This window comes from Wyeomyia smithii, chromosome 2 (assembly GCF_029784165.1).
Source record: "Wyeomyia smithii strain HCP4-BCI-WySm-NY-G18 chromosome 2, ASM2978416v1, whole genome shotgun sequence".
NCBI lineage: Eukaryota > Metazoa > Arthropoda > Insecta > Diptera > Culicidae > Wyeomyia > Wyeomyia smithii.
In genome coordinates, this window is record NC_073695.1 from 100,881,264 (window position 1) to 100,903,345 (window position 22,082).

The following is a 22,082-nucleotide window of genomic DNA, read 5'->3' on the forward strand; positions in this document are numbered from 1 at the left end:
AATAAAATTAATTTGGGATTGTTATGCAACTTTATACAATTTTCTTACGCGTTATCTGAAGTGACACAGAAGTTCCAGGCGAAAATCTGCTATTGAATGGTAACATCATTGGAAGCAAGTGTGATTTGTCGATTACCATTGGTTGTACTAATCAAGCAACTGGTCTGTACACTATCTGCAGGTTACGAAGGCCAAACTCAAGGCTTTACCAATTCACCTATTCATAGCAATTCAATAAAATTTGAGCTCAATTATGCTAGTTAAAGTTGGCATCAAATGCGATTTAATTTTTTTTCAAATATTTATATTACTGAAATAATATCGATTATTCAAAATACGATTTCCATGCGTTACCTGCATCAATCTCTAATTGCCAATCTTTTTGCGTAACTATCGTTAGGAAATAGGTATTTATATAAAAAACCCGACAATATATATGATCAAAGCGCAACGTACGAAATCGCCATTGAAAGCGACCAAACTTAATTCTCCAATCTAAATGCCAAAAAACCAAACGTCAGGTTCGTTTTACGAACAATGTCGATTCAATTAGTTGGTCGGAACGTGGTCTTCGGGCCACGTCGATTAACCGACTGCTGAGCGGTGGCGATTAAGGCTTCCACTCAGTTCGGTACGAGATAGTGCCTGAACCATTTTGTCCTGTCCCCCGCTTGTTGAAGACGCGTTGAAAACGAAGATGGAATTCAATAAAACTTTCGTTTGATCACCCATCAAACCTACCACGGTTTGCTTACAGAAAGCTGAGTGGGATGCCAAAATGAAGGAAAATGCCATCCTGAATTGTCGCCAGACTACTTTTTGTGGCAAGTTGAACTTTGGTAGGTACTACTAGCGTGCCAGTGTAACTGACGTGTCTTGCTTCGGAGACAAATTGCATGTTGCATGGCCGTAACATGATAAAAATGTGGTCGTCGCAGTAGATAGTAAAGGTTTTGTATGCTTTGTAGTTTAGTTTTGTTTTGATTTTTATTTACCTACTTGCCGACGGATCTATGATCATCAACAAAGTCAGAGCCAACAGATTATTGAAGTTTACCTCCTTTAAACCAATCACTAGAGGCACCTTTTGACGTAGTTTACATATTTACCATAAAGAAAATATAATGAAGCCAATTGAATGACTATATTGATTATTAATGAACAGCTTTTCTATCGGGTTAGAACGACAAAATATATACTAAAATTTTGCGCTATTCCATAGCGCGTGTCCGATTTCTACAACAGGATACCAGTTTTTCTTCGAACAGTTTTCGATCGATGTGATCAAATCAAATTTGTCGCTTCGTCAGCCCGGTGAGTGTGACGGGTAGTGAACATTTGAGAGTGGTTTTAGTTCTGCCAAATCGTATTTTCCACTCCGTCGGGTCGTGTGAATTGGACATTTTTTTGCGAATTTGACTCGAGAAGCGCCGTTTAATGTGCGCTAGAACTGAAAGAAAAAAAAAAACAATTCAAGTACATAGGAACTCTTTTTTGGTGATTGATTACAGCTGCGGATGTAATACTGTGATACGATTGACAGTGAACAAGCAGGTGAATATGAAAAAATTGAATGCCGACAGTGAGTAATTGTTCTGAGAAGATTCAATCTACACCACGGAATTCTACTAAAATGTGCGCGCCTATGCATATTCTCCCGGAAAGTAGAACAAATAATGGTCAACTGTGTCGCAAACAAATATCAAAACACGTTGTTTCTCTCGAATCTGAATTTTAATACTATTGCATTGAAATAGTCATACTGGGCACATTCATGATAGCGCAAATTTCCCACTGTGAAAATTTAGTTTATTTTAATGATAATTTGTTGACAACGTTCTCCCGTTCTCAGCTATTAAATGAGTTATCGGCTTGCAAATAAAAAGAACTTAAATGACTATTTGCAGCCTTGATTAAAAGACATTTCTCATGACACTCTCGCACTTAATCATACGAAGTTTTATTTGCTTCTCCAGGCATATAAAATATCAACAATAACAAATGCAGCACACTCAACTATGTTCACTATGTTCTCATGATACGACACAATACAGATACCTACTTGCTTTAAATCTGATTTGATATTTTCAATGCTTCGAGATGCCAACCATCTTATTATAATGATTTCACCGGCATAAATTTCTTTAGCAAACTTTTCGGTTCCTATCGGTTTTCTATTATGCTTAGTAAAATTTATTCATGCCAATGGTTGTGCTTTCGGTGTACATTTTCCTATAGCTCCGTGCTGGAGTCAATGTACACAGCGGCGGTTCGTTGAGAGTAGCTACCGTGTATTTTGCTCACACAACTTTTGGAGGACACGGTAAATCAGGTTTCACAAAAAAGAATAATAATATAATGATTTTTGCATGAGTGTGTACGTGTTCACATACTCAGTTCACTGCGAAACCGGGTTTCACTTAGCTGAAAGCCTGCGGAGCACAAGCACAGAAAATACTTTCGAATCCAAATCAAGCGATAAAAAACTGAACCTTACATCGGTTGGGAGCAGATTTCCCACCAGGTAGCTATAATCCTCAGCACTTGATGCAGGCTCTGGGAAACAACACTCACCTGATGTAACTAAAACATTGCACTAAGAATGGAGATTCTTTCGTTGCGAAAGTTAACCTTTTTTCTGCAAACTACAGTCTCCTGGCTGCACTTTGTAACTTTCGCATGTGTTCTTTTAATCAGAAAGGACTAAAATAGGTTATGTTAAAACAGTCCAGACGTTATATTTCTAACCGATAAGTCAGCAGCAAATATCAGCAGAAAATGACCAAATACCACCCAATATGAGTTTTTCTTTAACCAGTATGCCGTTCAAAATCCAGAAATTGTATCCAAATGCCATTATGAAATCCAAAATGGCGACTTCCGGTGTCGCAAAAACAGCAGCAAATGACCAAATACCACCCAATATGGGTATTTCCGGAACCGTAATGATGCACTGGAGCCTCAAATCGAACGACTGATTTTAAATTAAATTAAAAGCTTCACTATTCAAATTAAAATCAACTCCAATTCCTATTAGGCGTAAAATTTATTTCTTCACAACACCTACCAAATAGTTTCCATTATTCAGTGAGCCAGTGAATACCACACTGCCACCAACGTTACCTTCATTGGGATAGTTTCCTAAGCCGGCCGCAAAATGAATTAAACTTCGTCGTTCGGGCCGCGCTACTCGAAGTACCAAGATAAAACTCACATTCGGCACTTTTGCGCTCACAATTTGTACCAGAAAGGGTGGGGGGAGGCTTATGTTGGGGTGCTGATTACGAATGCTGGAACGGGTACGCTTTATTGTTTGCAGCTGCTGGTAATGAGAATGGGAAAGTTTCGTTTTTTTCCGATTTTGGGTCGGATGATATAACCAATTTCTCGTCTCCGAATAATTCTTTCTGTTTCGTGTATGTGAATGCAGTATGTAGAGTGAACATCATGGGTCATATCTATCTTCTATCACTATTTAATAAAAATGCAACGCTGTCCGTATGCCAGGATTGAATCCAAGAACGGATCATGGCCGGGGAAGGTTATTATGTTAGTTTGAGTTCCCCCACTCTTTGAAAGGGATGACTCTCATAAAAAATGAAACACAGATTTCTGCATAACACAAGAACACAAGCAATGGAACCAAACTCAGCAAATAGAGGATTTTGGAAGCAAGAAATATTTCTATGGTGGTTTGACACCCCTCCTTCTTCTAGAAGGGGTGTGGTCCCATACAAATTAAACACAAGTTCCTGGTTTTTGGAAACAAGAAATATGTCTACGGTGGTTTGACACAAATCACGGTATAACTCGAGAACTAATCAAGCTAATGGAACTAAATCTGGCAAATAGAGGTTTTTGGAAGCAAGCAATGTTTCTACGGTGGGTTTGGAGGTTTCCATAAAAATTAAACACAAATTCCTGCATAACACCAGAACTAATCAAGTGAATGGAACCAAATTTGGCATGTGATAGAGTGATAGAGTGCACTTGCAATCCTGGTAGCGAATAATAAAGGTGTCGACGATTTGGATTTTATCTATCAAAGCGAAATTCGTGGAAATCAACATACTGTATGAATGAATCAGTACGTTGTAAGAATGACCACGAAGAAGTAACGCACTATCCAACGGATTACAAGCAACGATTTGCCTTCTGAGTCGAACAGATCCAATATCCGATTCGTCATGCAGTTCGTGGTATATTCGCCTTCTCCACCGAAGATGGTATGCAACACCTTCCCCTCGAAGACCGCTAGGGCGCGTTTTGTCCTCCACAAGCCAAGCATAGCCCATGTCTCATGCTCGTAGAGGACTACAGCGTCTTGTAGATGGCTGATTTGGTGCGGCGACGAATTCTACTCGATCGGAGCGTCCTTCGGAGACCGAAGTATGCACGATTTCCTGCCATAATACGCCGATGAATTTCTCCGCTGGTATCATTGTCGGCAGTTACCAGTGAGCCCACGATTTCATCACCACCAACTTGAACTCAGGGTGAGAGGTTAGTACTGTTTCCTCGTGAAGCCCTTTCCTTTCATATGCTTCGTCTTCGATGCATTGATGACCAGTCCAATCCGTTTGGCTTCGGTCTTTAGTCTGATGTACGTATCTGCCTTCTTCACAAAGGTCCGAACCACAATGTCGATATCGTCGGCGAAGCCAAACAGTTGACCCGACTTTTGGAATATTGTGCCACTCGTGTTAATCCCCGCTTTTCTAATGACACCTTCAAGGGCAATGTTAAACAGTAGGCACGAGAGACTATCACCTTGCCTTAAACCTCTTCGGGTTTCGAAGGGGCTCGAGAGTGCCCCCGATACTCAAACTCCACATATCACTCGATCTATCGTCGCTTTGACCAACCGCGTTAGTTTGTCCGGAAATCCGTAGTCGTGCATAATTGGCCATAGCTGGTCCCGATCAATTGGGTCGTATGTTGATTTGAAATCGCTGAATGAGTGGTGTGTGGGCACGTTGTATTCGCGGCATTTCTGCATTACCTGCCGAACCGCGAATATCTGATCCGTGGTGGCGCGAATCCCGCCTGGTAGTGCCCCACGAACAGCTTCGTAAAAGGTGATAATAGTTGGTGAAGTATTTGGGAGAGTATCTGTAGGCGGCGTTCAGCAAAGTGATTGCCCGGTTAATGCAACACTCCAGCTTGTCGCCCTTTTTGTAGATGGGACACACAATACCTTCCATCCAGTCCTCTGGTACTCGTTCTTCCTCCCAAAACTCAACAATGACCCTCAAAAGCTCAAAAGCTCGCTGAGAAGTTGGTCAGTTCCAGCAGCTTGATTGTTTTTCAGCCGGCCAGTCTCCTTCTCCACCTCTAGGAAATCGGGGGCTTGTAATCTGTTGTCTTTTGCTCGTGCAACAAGATCAGTTGCCATACCGTCCTCGCGCTCTACTGCATCGCCGTTCAGTTGCTCATCGAAATGCTGCTTCCACCTTTCGATCACCTCACACTCGTCCGTGAGGAGATTGCCGTCCAAGCTTCTGCATATATCGGCTTACGGCAAGTAGTCTATACGAGAGCTGTTCAGCTTCTCGTGGAACTTCCGAGTGTCGTTAGCTTGGTACAGCTTTTCCATAGCTACGCGATCTCGGTCCTCTTGCTGGTCTTTCTTCGGAGGACTGAGTTTTGGATGTTTCGTGCCTGTCGATATCGTTCCACATTCGCTCTCGTATGGTGTTGCAGTATTCTCGCCCGTATTGCATTCTTTTCCTCGACTAACTGTTTGCGTTCGCCGTCAAACCAGTCATTTCTATGATTCGGAGCCCTTGTAGCGCTACAGCAGTGCTACCTATGGCGGATCGGATACTCCTCCAGCCTTCTTCAAGAGTAGCTGAGCCTAGCTGCTTTTGCTCCAGCTGCTGCGCGTATTCCTGTGCAACCCCGGCACCCCGCAGTTGCTCAATATTAGTTCGCGGTGTTCGACTTCGGCGAATGTCATACACCGTCGATAGTTTTGATCGCATGCATACAGCTACTAGGTAGTGGTCCGAGAAGAATCTGCCGTCGATTAGAATGTGGTCGATTTAATTCTCTGCCTGTTGGTAATGTGATCTCCAGGTGGATTTGATTATCTCTGCGCGGGAAGAAGGTACCTTGGACTACCACCCACGGAAGGCCGTAAAGTTTACGCACCTATGGCCGTTGTCATTAAACACGGCGTGCAGGCTATTTGGTCCGATTACCGGTCTGTACATTGCCTCGCGTCCCACGTTAGCATTCATGTCCCCAATGACGACTTTCACGTCCCGTCGCGGGCAGCTATCTTGGATCTTCCTTCATGTGGGCACGTTTCCTTCATATGATGATGCTGTAGTTGAAGAACCGGCCCTTTATCTTCATCTTGCACATCCTTGCGTTGATCGGCGGCCACCCCATCACGCGTTGGCGCATCTTGCCCAGTACATACTATGAAGCCGGTGGTGCCACAACTCTGGTGGAAAGTAGCCGCCCGGTGCCCGCTTTTCCATACCTTCTGCCGGATCCAACTTGTAGCAATATCAAATTCTAAGCGTTTGGCTATAGTAATGGTTTGCAAACTTTTATGGGATTCCTTGTCAAGTCTTTGTATCAAATCTGAAGTCAACGCAACGCAACGCAAAATTTAATATTATTGCATATTTTTTAACAAAAACGCTGATCAATGCCTGATTATCGATTCGTCCCTATTTTTCTATTTAAATGGTAAATCTGAGAGATTGTCTGTTAGAGCTGGTGTACCTCAAGGAAGTATCTTGGGCCCAATCTTATAAATAAATCTTACTATTATTTTCCTGATTCACCACCACTGATCTTCCTGACTCACCACCAGGATGTCAAAAATCTCTGTTTTGTGACGATATGAGCCTTTCCGTAGAAGAAGAAAGTCCTCGTGTCACATTAGGGTGGGGCTTATTTTCAAAAATGTTTGCGAGACCAGTTTGCCCAGGTAAGTGGACCTTCTTGAGGTTCAATAAGCAACATATCAAACATTGGTTGAGTTTCTTTAAGATCTAGAAGTGGCGCAGAGTGTCCAAAGGGTAAATTTTAAACGAAAGCAATTTTCAAACGAAACATATATCTATATATGTTTCCATGTGACTTTGTGACCCTTTTGTTTTGAATCTAACCGCTTTTTGAGATGTTCAGAATGTCAGTGTACACCCTTGCAATCTCGAGGTACGTAATTAAAGGTTAATGCAAAAGGTACCTGTATAAGTGAACATGAGAATAAGTGTTGAAAAAGGGGACTTTCCCATCTAAAATCATATGGAAACTTAAAAAATCTGGCGCAAAAATATAGTTCCACTGATCGATCTGAAAATTTATACACTTATTGTAGGACTAGGCTGACCAGACGTACCGTTTTGAACGGGACAGTACGGTTTTGCGACTATTTTTAACCGTCCCGTCTTTTTGCCATTTTGTACTACCGTTTTCGGATAATCCTTGAAGAAATCTTAAATAGAGCTTTGCATTGAAATTTACCAAAATGGGAAATAAGTTTCCAAGCAGCCAGGATTTTGTGCCTCCCTGAAAGTACCGCACCACTGGAAGGATTTCCCCTATCGTGAACTGACGAAAAAGTCGCGATTGAAAGTTGAGACCATGATAATTGATAGTCAAAATCTCGATCATCATGTGACAAATTTCAGGAACTCATTGCAAAAAATCAACTCTTCAGGATCGGGTAACTTCATCAAAGCAATGAATAATTGTTTGCATGCTTTGGTTGGTAAAAATTTTCAAAAATCAGTTTTATCATGTGTCCCGTTTTTGGAACCCTCAAAACCCGCGGGTTAATTTCGTGAATCGGTGCGTATCAGCAACCGAAACAGATAAAAACTTATTGCAACGGAATACACTGTAGCTGGTGCCAGTAACGTGGAACAGAATGCATAGGAATAAAACCAGAGTCGTCGTCAAATGCAAAATGTTTTGAACAAACCCAATGTCTTTTTAATTGTTATTGATTCCATGATATTTTTGAATGATCGGATTCATAATAGTGAAGAGCAGCACCACAAAAAATGTCCCAGTTTCATTGGTTTTTTTAATAGTCATTTTTGATTTGGCTGAAACTTTGCATAGACGTTCCTATATGTCAGCGGTTCTCAACCTTTTTTTAGTCCGCGTACCGCTTGGCGATACTTTGCATATAGATTGTACCCCCTGGCTTGGAATGTCCTTGCATAGTGGAGAGAGTAGTGGTAGATCATGTTGTGGTAACGGGTGACAACTAAAAATCTTAAATTTTTTTACTAAAAATGAGTCGTGTTCCATAACGGCATCTATTGACCATAGAAACATCCATGCAAAGTTTCAGCCAAATCGAAAATAGCAGAATAAATTGGTTGCAGTATTTTTTGTGGAATTGCTCTGAATCGATCAGTACCTAATCAGTACAAAAATCATCAATACTGATTACTGGTTGCTCTGCTTTACGATAGCAGCTTTCTGGAAAATATCACCAATACCAGTACAAATCATCATGACAATACTAGCACCGGTTAATACTTCATAAGTGTAATGATTTTGAGCCTCCCAAAACATTTAACATTCGCTAGAGCACCGAAGGCGTTTTGAACAACACACGTCCGTTGTTCTGGTTCCAAAATAGTACAAAAGAAGTGCTAACTTAACACAATATTGGTGTGGTTCCACACCATCCAACTTTTGCCTGTAGAATAAAAACCTAGTAAGTTTTTTTTAGTCTTAAGGTTAAAGAATTAAGCGATAAGTATCATCTCTAAATGTGAATCTTATCACGTATTTGTGGACATGTTCTATTTTGATAATAGTCCAAAAAAAAAGTTTCAGAAATAGTTGCAATCTTACATCATATACTTTACAAATTTAAATATAATATGGCTAAGTACTACTCCAAAATGAAATTGAGTTTTATTTCCCTTAAGCATAAAATTTATTCCTTCACAACATCTACCAAACCGTTTTCATATTTTAGGCAAAAATGGTGTAAAAACCGCACTTCCGTCGATCTAGCCTTCGCGATATTTTTCTTAGTCCCAAAACACCACAAAATAAATTAAACTTCGCCGTTCGAGTTTCTACCTTCGTGCTCACAGTTTGTGTCAGAGAGGGGGCTAGTTTGAAATGTTACCTATAATGTGGTGTTGATTACGAAAGCGGGAGTTTGTATGCCTTTTAGTTTTTTCCGCATCCAGCCTGACCTGCTATGGTGCTGCTGCTGCTGCTGCTAATGCGAATGTGAAAGTTTCGCTTTTTCGATTTCGGTTGCGCGAGGAACTGAGTCGTTCCTCTGTCGCCAGAGAATTCTGTAGGAATGTTTGGTTAATGTTATCTTAATATATATTCATTTATTTTTCAACACAGAATTGTTTTATTGGATTTTGGTAATATATACTTATAAATTGTTTCAAATGGTGATAGCTGTTTGTTTTATGAAAGCGGTTGTAACTCATCACTGGATCACTGATTCATCGTTCTTAGTTTACGAGTTTACCTAGTTGAAGCTATAGAGATTTTCAAACTGACTTTCTATTTTCCAGTAGCGCTGGAAAAATCTTGTGTACACTCATAATTTTTATGTAACATGAATCTCATTATCAATTCATTTACTTGATTTGTTCCTATTTGAATTGTTTCGCTCATTGAATTCACTTGCAAAAAGGTGTGTAGTAGATGCCTATATAAGTTTACCCGTGGCAAGTTTACCAGTGTCGTTCCTAGTAGAAACATTCTCCTGATTGAGCGTAGTTTTTCAAACACCTGAAATTAATGAACTCTATGCACGAATATGAAACGCTCAAGCACGCTTGAACTGGTAGAGACAGGGGATAAAATGGGTACACTCTAAAACTGATTTTTTACGTTGAAATGTGTGTGTGAAATACACATAGGAGAGTCAAGGCTAATTCTTGTAGATAAAACTTCATCACCTCCCCGATTGTGTGTTTTTTAATGTTTGACAATATCATGCTGCATAGGTTGTCCCGAGTAACTTGTTATGCTTTGAGGGTATGAAAGTCTTTTTCAAAGATGTAAATAGGTGTTTATTCTACCACCTTTGTTCATGTTACCCACAATTCCCTTAAAAAAACAAATTATACCTATAGACGAACTGTTTGGCATAATTTCGTAAATTTAGTGTTTTATTTAACTTATGTAATATTCCATTGGAATAAATCATAATTTAATTTATTAATGCGTAGAAGCTGAGTGAAAAAGTTGTAAATTTCACAATAAGTTTTTTTTTCTAAAATTCAATTTCTAATCCTAAGCTCAACTGATTAGCAGTGAACTTAGCCCGTTAGATGTGAACGAAACAATCCATTCCTACCGTAGAACAATAATATTGGCAACAGTAATAAAAACAAATTGACGTTAAGTTTGCCGTACTTCTGGTATTCTATTCAGTACTGACAGAATGTAAGACCCCCTTATTTGCTCTTACGAAGACTCTTCTACCTACTGCCAAGCACCTTTGAAGCCTGTGTTTGCCTTTGTTTTACAGGTTGAACAAATATAAATTACTAGGTATATTTACCCGTTGTCACTTGTACGAAAAAAAATGTAGGTAACAGATTTTTTTCTTTTGCAGCACACCACACACGTAGACTACAATAATAAAATGTCATTATTACTAGCGTTTGTAATGAAAAAATCTTGACTATTACTTAAAGACATGTTAGACACTGGTGAAAGTAATTGTATAATGATGATACCTTTTTGGAATGAATTATTTTGAACTAGTCTATCTTCAAGCCTTTGGATTAACCCAGCTGTTTATTTCCCATCCAAAAGAAACTACGACAGACTTGCTTGTTCCGAGCTTTTGATCTATAGCGAATGGCACACACTTTAAAGCGTTATCGTTCGCCAGTTGGAGATTGATGAATAGCGGATATGGCCGTACTCGGTTTGCCGTTGCCAGATAACTTCGCGAAATCCATCCTCTCGACTGATGTTTACGTTTCCCGGGGTTATCGTTGTCGGTTAGATGTTATGATATTGCTGTACAATGGTGCCTGTCGTGCAGCTTCTTCTGTACGATGAGGCAAAATATTTTCCTTTTATTCTCCTCCAATTGCTTTTCCCCACTCTATCAGTTCTCTGGCTCCGGTGGGTTGATAATTGACGTCGGGTTGCTTTACTATAGATTTTCTCTATGCGAAAAAAACACACTTATCTAACGATGTCATAGGAACTCACATGTTCACTCTTTTTCTCCCTTTTCCAGGAATTTCTGTTAGCCATCGACGTGACATCTAGCGGCACACCGGAGGAGAAGCTAAAGTGGGCGTTTAGAATGTACGATGTGGACGGAAACGGTGTCATAGACATCCAAGAAATGACCAAAATAGTTCAGGTGAGTACTTAAGCATATGACATGAGTAGAACAGCTTAGCTCAAGTGCAGTTCATTTAGCAGAGTAGACCGTGATATATTTCCTCTATCGATCCATGTTATCAGAACATGGTACTTTTGTAATGTGATTTGAAAATAAGTTGAATTTCCTTTAATTGAACCAAGGATAATTGTTTCATCGTCTCGTGTCGAATTTCAAATAAAAATTATGTTTATGAGCACAACAATCAACAACGTTCAACGTTCCTGACTCGACGACAGCTAGATAAGTAGAACTAGCCAACATCCAGTCCATGCAACGTAGCAAGAAATAACTAGCCATCTAATTGGCATGTTCGGTTAAAATTATCATGAAACATTTTCTGGCTCCTGCATGTCGAGCTCTCAGGTGTGCCGATTATCTGGTTCTATGTCAGGCATCCAGATATTAAGGGAAAAAAAACTCTGCACGACATGTTTCAGTTGTCTTGTTTTGCGTTATTCCAATTTGCACATTGAGGTGAACGCGGGGTGCCATATTGCCACAGGTGAATAAAAATAAAGATATTTTTTGTTAGGTTCGTGTGATGTGGTTTTGTGATTTTGCCATTGAGACGTTTCTCTAGCGTGCATACGAATAGTCCCACTGCACGGAGCATTGCACGATGTGTGCTCGGAAAAGTAAGCGTTCAAATTCAGGATAGAGTGCATGTGACACGTTTTGTTTTTTGTGCTGTATGCAGTTTTAGTCGATCCGAAAGTGGTGTAGGTGATTAGATCTCAAGTGTACTTTTTTGTATTACTTCGAGCAGCAATACTGCGAAGTAGTTCGCAATTCGCTAGATCATGCATTTTCATGTTCTTTAGCAAGAATTCTCCTCCTTATCATTCCACAGTACACAATGGTAAAGAACCCGAATGTGGGGGAAATCTTCTTACATATTACATATTATTTAACATTTTATGAAACACTTATTTGCATGTTTTCAAAAATAAGGGTGACCAAGATTTACGATGAAATCATAAGTCTAACTTTTTTTATTTCTGTAGATAGATAAAAAAGTTATCCTACAATGTTGTATTCATGTTAATTAAGAGCAACTTTGTTAAAAAAAGGTTTTTTTCTATCTTTAAAAATAATCTATATATATTTCATTATGACAAAAAAGCTCTTTTGCTTCAACTTTTCCATTTCAATTTTTGCATCAAAACTGTCTCCGGACGACTTTTCGAGCTTTTTAAGACAAACTTTTTGCAATACTGAAATCTTGAATATCTCAATCCTGTTCAAAGTAATTGATGTTTTTCATAAAAACTACGCTCCTCTCAAACGTTCTTTTAGGGGCAAACATAAACCACATCTCTTAGCTCCATTTCAAAGGCCACATTCGATCAATTATATGGAGAAAATTTTATTTTTATTATTTATTTTTTTATTATTTATTCATATATTAGGGTATCGAACGTCTTCGTCAGTGGTTTTCTTCGGCAGTTTTTCTGCAGCAATCTTATGCAAAAGGGGGCCGAAGAAAACCAATGACGAAGACGTTCGATACCCTATATAAAAAAACACGGGTCTGATTTCAAGAACAATTCACGGGCAGCACGGGTTGCAAATTTTAAGCTCACTTGACTTGAGCTGTTCCGAAATAGAGTGGCCAGAAAAAAACGACTTTAGTCGAAACATACGATACTTCATTATTAAAAATTCATAATTAGAAGAACTTATCAGAATTATTCGCTTAAAGTTGTAAAATTGTCTATCCTACCTATCTACTAACTTAGCAAATAAAAGTAGGTTTCCCGCTATGCTTTGTACTGATGAAGACTATAAGTCGTAGTAGCTAGTAGGTACATCGTTTTTTAGCAGAATTTTCATTTAATCAAACTTTTTTGTAGGGAAAGCCTACAGCTTCAATGTACAAAAAGAAAGGTTGAACACTAAAAGGATTAATATTATTCACTTGTTTTTCTCTTTTGTATTATGCATTACTTTTCACACAATAATTATTTAATTTCTCATCGGAAATAAATCAAACTGTTAAGTGATTACAAAAACGTTTGCGAAAGTGCAAAAATTGCCGATTTTTCATGAGTTTACCTTCACGCGCACTGACGAAACTACCCATGCAGCATCAATCATAGTAACCCATGAGTTAGCAGAAAAAAATTTGAAGCTCCATCAGTCGAACTTTTACCGTCGAACTTTACAGTGAATCTACTCCGTTCGTGCGGCTCTTTTTGAACGCCGGATACGTCCGTTCCGGTATCCACGACATCTTGGCACTGTTGGACAAAGATCAGAACATCGAAAGAAAGCCCGGTTCCGGACGGCCGACGACTCTGAGTGATCAGAAATTCCAAAAAGGTGACCGAGGGAAAAGTAGCTACATCACTGCGTGCGCTTGGTCGGGAGGTTAGTACAACAGGCCAAATAGTAAAAAAATACCTAGCAAACACGAACATACATGTCAGGAAGCGGCAGTCCCAACCACTGGTCTAGGAGCTGTGCGCAACGACGCAGTGGCAGCGGCTAAATAAGATCAAAGATGACAAGAACAAGATACCTTACCTGACTCTTGCAGCGGACACGATTGTCGCTACGCGTGAACGAAAGTCGAACTAATTTGTATACTGGTACTTTGAAGATGACGGCAAGATGGCGAAAAGTGAAGTAATTTTTTTTCAATTTCCTTGTATGGTCCTGCCATTAAATTTTCAATATCATTGCTCGATGGGCAATCTAATTTTCAACATCCTTATACGGTGCTGCCATCTAGATTTCATTTTCATCTGGCTGATTATGCACGACAAATCGATTCTGCAGTTTCATGCGCGTGTCATGGGCAAAATGTATGAAAAAACAGGAAGTCAGATAAGATGGTCAAATCGATTTACCTGATGAATAACGACGTGGCGCTGGTGACAGACGACGAGACCTACCTCACCTTGGATGGCAACGACTGGCAGGACACTTCGCATTTCACCGCCGATTTTTTCAAAATCATAACTTTTTTCCTTGATTTCTTGATGATCGGACCGATTGCATTGTTTAGGTCATCTTTTGTAGTTTCTATATAAAAAAACTACAAGGTGTACAGCCCTAGGGTTGTATGAAATGGTGACGTGGGACTAAATACTGTAATTACTGTAATTACAGACACAATAAATTCGTTTGTTCAGTGATTTTCGTATTTTCATTCTCACCCTTCCTTCATTTTTTCAGCAATACATTTAATTACACTCGAAAGAACTTTATTTACACCTGGTGATGTTGTTCCTGTAGTGTTTTTTTTGCGCAAACAACATTTAATAATTACAACAAAGTTAAAGTTAAAATAGATTCATTTTTTTAGCTCCACAAGTTTGTTAAATTTGCAAACAATTACATTCACTGTATTACGAAGACTGCTAATATAAGTATATTACTTTATTTGTAAAGTAAAAAATAAAAAAATATCTAACGATGTTGAAATATAAAAAAAAATGATTCTGAATAGATCTTGGTAAATGGATAAAAAATTCATGAGTACTCGTCGACTCTTACTCTTCTATAAATTAGTATTTTTAGGAACTTACTCATTCGATATTATGTCGGTCATGATTATTTAGTGAATATCGAAGTTAAAAAATGAATAATAATAATACAATATAAGCGTTGATAAAATGTTTAATTCTTGTTGAGTAATTCATGGTTTTGTAATCATATTCATGAGATGAACTTTCAACCACCATCAGTAGCAGCATTGCAGTTTCGATTGCTCGCGAATAGAAGTCGCGCCCGCTGCAATGATGAACGCCGCTAGGCGCTCTGCTCCAGATATTCTCTACAGTACTGTTGCTTTTACCAGCATGTTTCCTTTCAAGACATCAGTTTCTATTACGCTCTAACATCAGGTACATGAAAGCAAACATAAATTGACCTATTGGGACGAGGAGATTATGTCAATTTTTTTTTGATATTGACACAGAGGATATCGCAGGGAATGGTTGGTGTCTTCTCATGTCGTCTGTGCTAGGAATGCTCGCATATGATTGGTTCATTGTTCGCGTAAATTTGTCCTTGACACTTTCTATCGATTTTACCGCTTAGCAATGAAAATATAATGATAACAGCGTATTAAAAAATTGGGCAATATTTTATCTATCCACCAACATATTGATTATTGTTATCCATCATTTGGTTATGCTGTTATTATCGTTTGAAATCTGACGCAACATTTGCCAGTTTCATTTCCAATTTTACAGAATGCATACCAGTATAGAAAACAAAGACGTAGTCCCACGTCAAAAATTAGATTTTTAAAAAATAAGCTTGTTTAGATAATCAATTTATATTTTTTTACCTTTTTTTCAAAAAGTAAATAATTTTTTCTTAGCGTGTATGTTTTTTTCAGAAAGACAAAATTATTATCTACAATTTTGCCGAAGACGTCACACCGATCAAACAAACCGTTTCGGCCCTAAAAATATCTGTAATCATCAATACCTTACCAAAATAGCATTTTTCAATAGCTTCTCCAAAATGAGTCGTGTTCCAAAAAATTAAACCATTAACACAAAACGACATCTTTTGGCTATAGAAAAGTCTATGCAAAGTTTTAGCCAAATCAAAAATGACAATTTAAAAAAATATTCAAACTGGGACATTTTTAGTGGAACTGCTCATATGAGCTCAAGCGCTTTGATTGTACGAACTCGAACACAGTTCTTTTGAAGTTTTTTAAGCTACTAAAATGCAAGGTGTAATTGTTTTAAACAACAACATTGTTTTCCTAGTATCAATCACATATATGAGAAAAATTCGCATGGGGGGGACTAAGCCCCCCTAGCCTCCCTGGAAGCTATAAGTCCGAAAAACATATCTGCCGACGAGTAAATTCCTTTTTCCTTTTTCTGTTGTAACGCAGCTTAAAACATTGTAAAACAATTTTCGTTTCTATCTACGAATATAAAACAGTGTGAATCCTGAGCACACCGAAAATTTTGGTTACCCTCATTCTCGATAGCATGAAAATAAGCGGTTCATATGTAACAACTTTGTAGAAGAAAGCTTTTCTCTAGAAAATTTCTATCAAGCTCCAGATCCGAATTTTTCAGAGAATAACAACAAATTTTAGGCCGGAACACCGCCCCAAAATATAACTTTTCAGTTTTACGTTTTGAATAAATGGTGTCTTTAGCAAAGCTGTAGATAACATTGTCACAAAAACCTTTGCCAAAGACAATTTTGGTTTAACTCCTTTTGTTCTGGAGTTATACCGTATTATATTAGACATGTACTTGAAATTAGTTTTCTTCAATATCTAAAAACTATAGCAATTAGAAGGCAACAATGTTTAGCATGTATATATTTATACCATCCAAACATGCATCTTCGTTGAAGACAATAAAAAAAAGCTTCCACACAGATCGAGTTATTGCCAAAAAATATATTTTCAAAAAATCATTTCTTGTACATTCCTAAATCACAGTTAAGCAATAACTAACAGACCAAACCTGCATACGATAAATTATTATCATAATCACTCTACTAAATTGATTGAAACGTTTGTCTCTTGCAATAACTTCATTGCCTGAAATGCAATTCAAAAAGACATATATTTTGGATAGTGAATGAAATTCAAATTTTAGAGCTATATATGCGAATAATCATACTGGGCTCATACGGCCCATGGGGAATCTCCGTTGAACTTGAACTAGTAACCAAAGCTTGAAAAATTTATAAAATTTTAAAGTGCATATAAAACAATTCGAAAATTCGTGTAATAAAGACTTCCAAGTCCTTAATATAATTAATCAAAAAATGTCAATATACATATAGTGCATATCCACGCGAAATAGTTAAATGACAAAATATGAGTGTTTTCTGAATTGGAGGAATGTTTTTATTTGTGTTCGACTACATGACACATCACGTTTCCTCAAGTACGTGCGACCTTTTGATTCGGGCGGTATTTTTTAAAGGGCGTTAAGTTGGTGGAATATTTAAAAAAATGGTATCTCAAAAACTTTAATTTGTTTGTTTGTTTGGCCGAGAAAGGTGACTAAGATAGTTCGGGTGCCCTCCCTATTCTGGAAGGCTGGGGTCCCAACATTTTCAGGGGGAATTCGTTTAGAATTGCTAAGCTGCTAGTATTTCTATTTTTTTCACTGGTTGGCTACATACTTTTCATAATAATTTATCGAAAAGGACCGAAACATTTTGCAGACGGTAACTGCTACATATCATGAATTGACTGCGAGTCAACAAAAGACAAGGTATAGCTGCGTGGTTCGAAGTATATATTACTTAGCGTCGACAATTTGCAATTTGCATATATAATGAATAGCGTGTAGGAGTCAATTCCGACTGAATTTTTTGCGCTATTCGGTAGTGAATAAGCTGAACCGAATTCAGCGTTGCCAAATTTTTTATATTGTATTAAAAATAAAAAAGTTCTACTCCAGAGGAGGTTTGGGTTTTTTGTTAGCATGGATTTACCATTTGAATTAATTGTGAGTCACAATGAAAGAAACGTAACACTGTAAATTAAATTGTTAGTAGCACTGCACCTCTTATATTATGCACGGAGCAAGGTTATTACTTTTGACCACAGCATGAAATGTGAAACCACACATTCGCGAACACTTCTACTCTATAGAATATCCGAATGCTGCTTTCGCTTATCGGGTAATGCAATCAAATCGAAGTGTATTAAGGTTAGGGTTGTTCTACGGGGGCTTCATATGGCGTAGACCGTTATTAGCGTAGATTGTTGTGGTCGTTTGGAGAGTGAATGATGGCGATCTGATACCTGCGGTTCCTTGACCCGTGCGTGTTAACTGCAAACTTCAATTATTCTGGAAGTATTTCTCCCGAGTCTCATTAGAATGAAGCACCATCGAGTAAAGCCCCACTGAAAAGCACTGCCGTTGATGGTAAATCACCAAGCAGCTGAAATTGATTTTCTCTAGGTTGATTGAAGCTGAAATTTTTACAAGGGAAATTCTGAGAAAAACGATGATGAACTCTAAAGAAGGTGGACTCCAGCGACGACAAATGCGAAAGAACAGAAATCGCATTGCAGATGGCTGCTTCGACTGATGTCGCGATAAATGGCTTGAACGGAAATCGTACACGGGACTGCAGCGCAGGTGGGGCCCAAGTCGAAAGCAAATGAGGAAGAGATTTTCCGAATGAATGCAAGATGTTTTTCCGGTTTACATAGCAGGAAAACCGAGGAAATCCGGTAAATGCTTCCTTGTCATCGCAGTGTTATTAAATTTTCCTGCGTCTGTTCTGAAACGGGGTCGCTTTTCACTTCGAGAGATTTATAGTTTTGAGAAGATAAAATTAGGTTAGGATAAGTGTTGTCGGTGTCGCGGAAGAATTTTGGTGGTTTGAGTAATTCAATTTAAGCATTTTTTTTGTTTCTGATGAATGTTTACATTGGTTATTTATTTTACTGTAATTTCTTTTTGGATCTTCATAGATTCTGGTCCTGGTAGAATGAAGTTCTTCTCGTTACCAACTATCTATTTAGAAAAGTAGCTATAAACATAGTTTGTTCCCAAGTTCATTTCATAGCACCAGTAATTGTTCTTTTTACGATGGTATGACGTTTTACATTGTTTAAACAATTTCCGCTCCATATTTCCAGTTACAGTTTTTATACGCAGCACAACAACAGACGAAAAACACGATAAAAGCTGCATTAGTACATATGAATGAAAAGATTAAACGTATCTCTCCTCTGGCATTACCCCAAATATTTTTTTCATGTATCCTTTAGTAGTGTAGGGAAACCACCTGCAGAAACCATAATAACAAATGAAGCCAACGGTGGTTCGCTCTGGACCTATGTGTCTCTGTCCAACTGATGCCCCTCGTTTTATCTGGCAAACACTAGGCTCGAAGCGGAAACAAGATTGCCAAATTTGATAATGCCGCACCCTCTTCAAAAGTTGGTGCTCCTCTGTCGTGGCGGGTAAAAGTATTATCATTGGCCCGGAACTGAGAACTTATGAGATGTTATCGCAAAGTGCCGTAAAAATAGTAAATTCAAATTATAATGGAAAGGCAAGGGTGGGGTGAAAGACCGATGCCAGCTGAAGTTCTATTTTCTGAGTACGCTAAATCGATATTTTATTATTCAAGCCTGCAGGTAGAGCCGGGCGATGTGCTTGACCACACATTGGTTTGACTGAACGAAACCCGTCTTTTCTTCCGATTGCATCGGAATTTCAGATTTTTTCCCTACCTCAGTTGTTATAAAAGTCGGGGAAAGCGGAAATTTCTATGCAATACTTACTTACTTTACTTACTTACTTACTTTTTTTGGCAAACGGACCGTTCACCGGTCTAGGGCCGGACGAATTAGAGATGTCCAGCTTCTTCTGTCTTGGGCAGCCGTTCTCCAGTCTCCCCGTATACCAGCAGATCGTGCATCTTCTTTCACCGCGCACATCCACCGCGTGCGAGGCCTACCACGGAGTCGACGGCCTCTTTATGGTTCTCTACTGAAGATAGTTTTGGCGGCTCTCTCGTCAGGCATCCTGGCTACGTGTCCAACCCACTGAAGACTGCCCCGCTGTATTACCTTCACTATATCAGCATGTTTGTATACCTGGTACAACTCGTGATTCATGCGTCTGCGCCACACTCCATCTTCCAGTTTACCGCCAAGTATCGATCGCAGAACTTTACGCTCAAAAATTCCGAGCACTCGTCGATCAGCTTCCTTCAGCGTCCATGCTTCATGTCCGTAAAGGGCCACCGGGAGTATCAGCGTCCTATACAGCGCTAGTTTTGTGCGAGTTTGCAAACTACGGGACCTTAGCTGGCTACGCAGTCCGTAGAAAGCCCTGTTCGCAGCTGCAACTCGTCGTTTCACTTCACGGCTCATATCGTTGTCACAGATCACAAGCGTACCAAGATAAACGAATTCGTCAACCACTTCAAATCGTTCCCCATCTATCTCCACCTCAGCACCAACACCACGGGAACTCCCACGCTCTCTGCCAGCTACCATGTACTTCGTTTTGGCAGAGTTAATGACAAGTCCCAATCTCGCTGCTTCTCTCTTAAAAGGTACGAAGGCCTCCTCCACGGCCTTACGGTTGATACAGATGATATCGATGTCGTCCGCAAAGCCAAGAAGCATGTGAGATTTTGTGATAATCGTACCGTTTTTTTCGACGTTCGCTCTTTGTACTGCACCCTCAAGAGTGATGTTAAACAGTAGGTTTGAGAGCGCATCCCCCTGCTTCAGTCCATCCAACGTTACGAACGCGGCTGATGTCTCGCCAGCTATCCGCACGCACGATTTTGATACCTCCAGTGTCATACGACTCAGCTCGTTTCTTTTCACTGAGTCGTATGCCGCCCTGAAGTCCACAAACAGATGGTGAGTCGGTAAGTTGTACTCCCGGAACTTATCGAGGATCTGTCGCAGGGTGAAGATTTGATCCGTCGTGGAACGCCCTTGTCGAAAACCAGCCTGGTATTCGCCAACAAAGGATTCCGTTAACGGTCTCAACCTGAAGAACAGGATACGGGAGAGCACTTTATATGCGGAGTTGAGCAACCACATTCCAATCGATGAACCTTCTAATAGATAGGGCATATGAGGCCTTCCAACCAGTCGTTCGGCATTTGTTCGTCCGCCCAGATTCTTAGTATTATCTGGTGGATCGCATGGTACAGCTGCTCGCTTCCCGCTTTTAGAAGTTCGGCCGGGATACCGTCCTTCCCAGCAGCCTTGCCGTTTTTCAGCTCACTAATCGCCTTTTTCAACTCCTCCTGTGTTGGTGGCTCCACAGCTTGTTCGTCACTCATAATCGTCATCCTGTTCCTGCTCTGCTCATCCGGCTCCTCACCGTTCAATAACGCCTGAAAATGCTCCTTCCACCTGGCTGCAACCGTCGGTTTATCAGTAAGCAGGTTGCCGTCCTTGTCATTACACTTGACCGGCACCGGGAAATTCCTGCTTCTGACTCTGTTGACAGTTCTATAGAATCTCCGCACGTCGTTTGGAGCATAGCTGTCCTCTGCGCTGGCGAGCACCTGCTCCTCGTACTCGCGCTTCTTCCGACGGTGGATTCTATTTTCAGCAGCTCTTGCCACCCTGTACCTCTCTCTGTTCTGACGCGTAGCCGCAGTGAGCATGCGGCTCCTGGCACGGTTCTTCTCATCTGTCGCTCTCTGGCACTCGGCATCGAACCAGCCGTTAGGCTGCCTTCCACGCGTCGTACCTACCACCTCTCTCGCAGTCGTTTCGATGGCGCCGTGAATACTGCTCCACAGCCCATTTCTGTCTTCCACTCCGTCCTCCTGCTGTTCTGCGATTCGTTGATCCAGCTCTCTGGCGTATTCTGCTGCCACGCCATCAGCTTTCAACCGCTGAATGTTGAAACGCATCGTCCTCTCTGTGCGAGATTTCAGCACGTTCGACAACCGTGCGCGGATCTTACAAACGACGAGATAATGGTCAGAGTCAATGTTTGGTCCCCGAAAAGACCTAACATCAGTAACATCCGAAAAGTGCTGACCGTCAATCAGTACGTGATCGATCTGGGAGCAGGCTTCTCCATTTGGATGCCTCCAGGTGTGTTTCCGAATATTCAAACGTGGAAAATAGGAGCTACATATGGCCATTCCTCTGGCCGCGGCAAAATTTATCAGCCTCAGGCCATTTTCATTGGTTGACGAGTGGAGGTTATACCTTCCAATGACCGGACGGAAGAATTCCTCCCTCCCAACCTGTGCGTTTGCG

General features: G+C 39.9%; 2 protein-coding genes across 8 annotated transcripts in view; both read left to right on the forward strand.

Annotated features, from left to right (window-relative positions):
• LOC129724685 (neurocalcin homolog) overlaps nt 1-22,082 on the forward strand; it is a 324,802-nt gene that overhangs the window by 227,183 nt on the left and 75,537 nt on the right. The window lies entirely within an intron of this gene.
• Nucleotides 1-22,082, forward strand: part of LOC129724684 (neuronal calcium sensor 2) — a 273,798-nt gene that overhangs the window by 214,325 nt on the left and 37,391 nt on the right. For all 7 annotated transcript variants that reach the window (XM_055679786.1, XM_055679780.1, XM_055679781.1 and 4 more), the window contains one exon: nt 11,219-11,347. In XM_055679786.1, the coding sequence (XP_055535761.1) occupies nt 11,219-11,347 (129 nt within the window). The remainder of the gene's footprint in view (nt 1-11,218; nt 11,348-22,082) is intronic.